The 5,725-nt window shown below is 44.2% G+C and overlaps 1 protein-coding gene across 1 annotated transcript; it reads left to right on the top strand.

The window, feature by feature from the left end:
- Window positions 1-4,010: 4,010 nt before the first annotated feature.
- LOC144930147 (uncharacterized) lies at window positions 4,011-5,334 on the top strand. Its single transcript, XM_078851288.1, has 2 exons — window positions 4,011-4,463; window positions 4,515-5,334. Exons 1-2 carry the CDS (start codon window positions 4,044-4,046, stop codon window positions 5,007-5,009), a joined length of 915 nt encoding a protein of 304 aa, XP_078707414.1. The 5' UTR covers window positions 4,011-4,043; the 3' UTR covers window positions 5,010-5,334.
- The last annotated feature ends 391 nt before the right edge of the window (window positions 5,335-5,725 follow it).

Raw genomic sequence — 5,725 nt, 5'->3', positions numbered from 1 at the left:
GCAGCTACAGTAAGGCTGTATTTAACAAGGGGAAACTGCATCTTGACTGTGTGCTATAGATGCCTGGAAGGCAATCCCTCAGTAATGGATTTATGGGGCTTGTGTGACCATATGCAGCACAGAAGCCAGTTGGAGTTTTTATGGAATCTCACCTGTAATTCCCACACATGCTCACAATGTATGTTGGCATCATAAAGGTCTTTAATACACTTTGGACAAAATTCACCCCTCTTCAGAAAGCCAGCACAAGGCCTCTGCACTACTTAACCTCTATTTTGGAGGATTTAAGCTGTGCATGAGCTTTATGCTGACCCTCTCTCCCTGGGAGTGAATTTGACTCTTAAATGGTTAAGAACATAAGAATGGCCATACATATTCCGACTGCAGCTCGTGCCAGATGCTTCAGAGAGAGTGAACAGAACAGGTCATTTCAATCGAGTGATCAATCCGCTGTCACCCAATCCCAGCTTCTAGCAGTCAGAGGTTTAGGGACACAGAGAGCATGGGGTTGCGTCCATGACCACCTTGGCTAACAGCCATTCATGGATCTATCGTCCTTGAACTTATCTAATTCTTCTTTGAACCCAGTCATACTTTTGGCCTTCACAACATAACCTGTGAAATTCATTGCCAGGGTAACTGCGTTGTATGAAGAAGTACTCCCTTATGGGTTTTTTTAAGACATGCTGCGTATTACTTCCACTTGGTGATCCCAGATTCATGTGTTAGGTGAAGGGGTAAACAACATTTCTTTATTCACGTTCTCCACACCATTTATGATTTTATCAACCTCTATCATACCCCCTTCAACCATCTCTTTTCCAAGCTGAACAGTCCCAGTCTAAATCTTTCTTCATATGGAAACTGTTCCATACGCTTAATCATTATTGTTGCCCTTCTCTGTATTTTTGCCAATTCTACCATATCTTTTTTCAAGATAGGGCAACCAGAACTCCACCCAGAATTCAAGGTCTAGGCGTACCATGGATTTATGTAGTGGCATTATGATATTTTCTGTCTTACTTTGGATTAGAGAACATTAAACATGGAAGCTGCTTTAAATTAAAAAAAAAACAACAACCGTCAGTGATTAGCCCTCATACACAAACTGCTGGAAATATTTGGTTTTAACAAGCAAAAGGTACTTAGATTTAAGTACACCCAAATGAAGTCTAGAAAAAAAACCCTCTTCTTTTTCCGCTCCTTATTCTTTTTGCTCTTAAGCCTCAGTGAAAGCACTTATGAACACAAGTGGTCCCCTTGAAGTCAGTGGTACCACTTTATCTTATGATTTTACAGTGCCGACCATCACTGCAGTATTCGAGCATTATTTAAATAAGATCAGTAATGGTAGCAAAGTCGCTAGTGGACTTCATGGCATGGCGGTCTTGGAATTTTCTCCCTTTTCCATTTTTTTTAAGAGGGTTGAGAGGCCAAAGGGGGTGTCTCAAATAAAGGTAAACACAAGCAGAAGCCTTTGCATGATTGGGATATTGTATTTCAAAAAAGCTTGAAAGGTGTTTGTGTTTAGGACTTCCAGACTTAACATCACATTTGACAAGTTTCAGCTCAGAGCTAATTTTTCAACAAAATATATAAAACTGTTGAAAATATGGATTTATAATAGGAAAAAAAGAGAGTTTTAATTCTACTGTACTACTACAATGCCATTATAACAAGCAAACACTTTTTAAAAAAATGTGTACATAGTCTTTGGCTAACGAGTACGTGACATTACATGATTAAAATATGGTCATGTAGATCATTGTTGCTACCACCGTTATGTAATTGCAACAAATCTTGTACAAAGTATGTCATGTAAGATGTCTATACAAAGTTATGATTTGTTGGATAGGATTATGCTATTTACATACAAAAATGATGCATGCATACAAAGTTATGAATATTGAATATGTATCTGTATTTCAAATGTTTACTCCTCTGATAACACCCACAAGGTATTTATCCAGCACATTGTGAATGAAGTAGTCAAGATGACAGCTCATCAATGAACACTATGGACCTGGAAGAAGCCTATTTACACCTAATGGACTTCCTGAGGACATTCTAATTAGAGTATGAGTAATGGACTCTGCTATGACTAAGCGAAGCAGGCATGGACATGTGACTTGCCCATGTGACTCCAAACTCCATCTTATTACTTGTAATTCCCCACAAACTAGAACAATGGGTTTCCCTTCACTTGGCAGAAGCTATAAGAGGTGCTGGAAACATCTCCATTTTACCTTTCCTGCACAAACCTCTGGACTATGAATTTATACTAATGGGAACATGCTAACCAAAGGACTGAGGACCTTCCAATGATTTGGAAGCAACCAGTGACTTAACAAGCCAGCAGTTTATTCCATCACTGCTACAAGCCTGATCCAAGAAGCTTACAATTATTGTATGTATTTGATTCCTTTAACCAATTTTAACTCTCACCTTTCTTTCAATAAATCTTTAGATATTAGATCCCAATGGATTGACAACAGCATGATTGTTGGGCAAGATCTGAGTTATGTATTGACCTGAATATGTGTCTGATCCTTTGGGATCAGAAGAATCCTTTGGTTAATGAAACTGGCTTTGAATAACCACTCATCAAGTCTAGTGTTTTTGGTGGTCTTACAAGGACTGGAATACCCAACTAGACTGCTTTTCTGGCTTCTTGTTAGCCAGTGTGGTGAGACAGAAGTTTACTTTTGTTGCTGGTCTGGTATATCTTATGGGAGAACAACCACCATCTTTGGGATGTGTCTGCCCTATCTCTCAGTGGTTTCTCCTGAATTTGGTATTCTCAGTTTGGTATTTTCATGGAGGCATGATGACAGAGTGAAAAGCCACTGTTTCAGGTTAATCTAGAAAGAAGCAACTGTTTTGTTTGTAAGAGAGATTTGTTCCTGGCCTCTTTTTTTTGTGTGGGATCCAGTTTCCTGTCTCGTGTACTCTGTACACCCCATTTTGAGCTTAGTACATAATGCTTTACATTGTAAGGTGGTGTTTACACCCTGATCCTGCAAACAGTTATTCACATGTTTATTGCTGTGCATGTGATCCACCCCACGGAAGCAAATAGGACTCCTCACATGTGTTATGTTAAGCATCTGATGAGCTATTTACAGGATCAGGACTTCAAAAATTTTTTTCCACTAGTGCAGATCCAACCATGCCACAGTGTGCGTGTTAAATACATTAACAAAACAGTTTGAAATATATCAAGATACAGCTGTGCCTACCATAGGCCACCGCTTCCGTTAGTTCCCATTGGCTGGGAACGGTGAACCGTGGCCACTGCAGATGCTCAGGTAAACAAAGCGTCTCGCGGCCCCCCCGGGGCTTACCCTGAACAAGCCGCAAACCAAGTTTGGGAACCCCTGGCTCAGACAAACTCCTTTCAGGAATGGTCTAGTTATTACTTAGTCCTGCCTTGAGTGCAGGGAACTGGATTAGATGATCTATTGAGGTTCCTTCTGTGTAAACCCCTAAGCAGGACTTGAGTGGTGCAGTGTGCCTTGTGGTGGCTTTTGGTACCACAGCTTAATTTCATCCAAACAATATTATGTACCATATGGTCGGAGGAGGAATGCGTATGTCTTGAGGAGAGAGTCTGCACGGCACATAGGTAAATAAACGGATTAAAGAGCAGAATTTGCTTCCAAAGGTCAGATTTTGAGCTCATCTCAGATTTACACCAGTATAACTCCATTGACTTTTAGTGATTTCATTGCTATAACTGATCAGAATTAGGACATTAGCTGAGGGTTTCAAAGGTAGAGTGACATGAATGCCAATTCCTATTATAAATTTTGATGATAGGGCATCCAAATCCCATAGACAGCTTTGAAAGTCCACCCCAACTGTCTGCTTCTGAGCTGAGCAGCGGGGACAGCAGAGCAGCACACAGCAGGAGTTTGCCTGGGAGTTCGCCTGGAGGGAGCCCAGTGAGGCTTACGTCTTGCAAACTGCTCTGAGGAAGCTCATAGTAGGAAGGTGATATGGAAGGGGGGGGTTCAGCTGTTGTGACCTGCACTGGATGTGCCATGTTTGTCTTTCTTCCACAGGACAGAAGCGACTTTGTCTGTACAAAGTGCAAGCTGGTCTCCATATTGGAAGAGAAGATTGAAGGTCTGGAGCAACAGATAACAACCCTGCGTTGCATACGGGAAACTGAGGATTTCCTGGACGAAACTCAGGATAGGCTTCTAGGGGCACAAAGCTCTACAGATATAGAGCAGGTTGCACAGAGGAGCCAAGAGACCAGTGAAGAAGCTTGGCAACATGTGACCTCCAGAAGAGGTAAGCGGAATGTCCGGGTTCCAGTAACACAGACACAGGTAACTAACCGCTTTCATGTTCTCTCCACAGGTATCGTTGCGGAGAGTGGACCAGATGATATGTCTGGGGCAAGAAAGCAGAAGGAGACTCCGCTGGTTGGAAGGCATGAGATGCGCTGTCCTGAGGTTGGGGGTTCCACGACCACCACCCCCAAGAGGAGAAGGCGGGTGGTGGAGGTCGGGGACTCTCTCCTCCGGGGGACTGAGTCATCTATCTGCCGCCCTGACCGGGAAAACCGAGAAGTCTGCTGCTTGCCAGGGGCTAAGATTCGTGATGTGACGGAGAGACTGCCGAGACTCATCAAGCCCTCGGATCGCTACCCCTTCCTGCTTCTCCACGTGGGCACCAATGATACTGCCAAGAATGACCTTGAGCGGATCACTGCGGACTATGTGGCTCTAGGAAGAAGAATAAAGGAGTTGGAGGCGCAAGTGGTGTTCTCGTCCATCCTCCCCGTGGAAGGAAAAGGCCTAGGTAGGGAGCGTCGAATCGTGGAAGTCAACGAATGGCTACGCAGATGGTGTCGGAGAGAAGGCTTTGGTTTCTTTGACCATGGGATGGTGTTCCATGAAGGAGGAGTGCTGGGTAGAGACGGGCTCCATCTTACGAAGAGAGGGAAGAGCATCTTTGCCAGCAGGCTGGCTAACCTAGTGAGGAGGGCTTTAAACTAGGTTCACCGGGGGAAGGAGACCAAAGCCCTGAGGTAAGTGGGAAAGCGGGATACCGGGAGGAAGCACAGGCAGCAATGTCTGTGAGGGGAGGGCTCCTGCCTCATACTGGCAATGAGGGGCGATCAACAGGTTATCTCAAGTGCTTATATACAAATGCACAAAGCCTTGGAAACAAGCAGGGAGAACTGGAGGTCCTGGTGATGTCAAGGAACTATGACGTGATCGGAATAACAGAGACTTGGTGGGATAACTCGTATGACTGGAGTACTGTCATGGATGGTTATAAACTGTTCAGGAAGGACAGGCAGGGCAGAAAAGGTGGGGGAGTAGCACTGTATGTAAGGGAGCAGTATGACTGCTCAGAGCTCCGGTACGAAACTGCAGAAAAACCTGAGTGTCTCTGGATTAAGTTTAGAAGTGTGTGCAACAAGAGTGATGTAGTGGTGGGAGTCTGCTATAGACCACCGGACCAGGGGGATGAGGTGGATGAGGCTTTCTTCCGGCAGCTCACGGAAGCTACTAGATCGCATGCCCTGATTCTCATGGGTGACTTTAATTTTCCTGATATCTGCTGGGAGAGCAATACAGCGGTGCATAGACAATCCAGGAAGTTTTTGGAAAGCGTAGGGGACAATTTCCTGGCGCAAGTGCTAGAGGAGCCAACTAGGGGGGGTGCTTTTCTTGACCTGCTGCTCACAAACCGGGTAGAATTAGTG

This window comes from Lepidochelys kempii, chromosome 1 (assembly GCF_965140285.1).
Source record: "Lepidochelys kempii isolate rLepKem1 chromosome 1, rLepKem1.hap1, whole genome shotgun sequence".
NCBI lineage: Eukaryota > Metazoa > Chordata > Testudines > Cheloniidae > Lepidochelys > Lepidochelys kempii.
The sequence above is the reverse complement of the archived record's forward strand: the minus strand, read 5'-3'. Positions and strand labels throughout refer to the sequence as shown.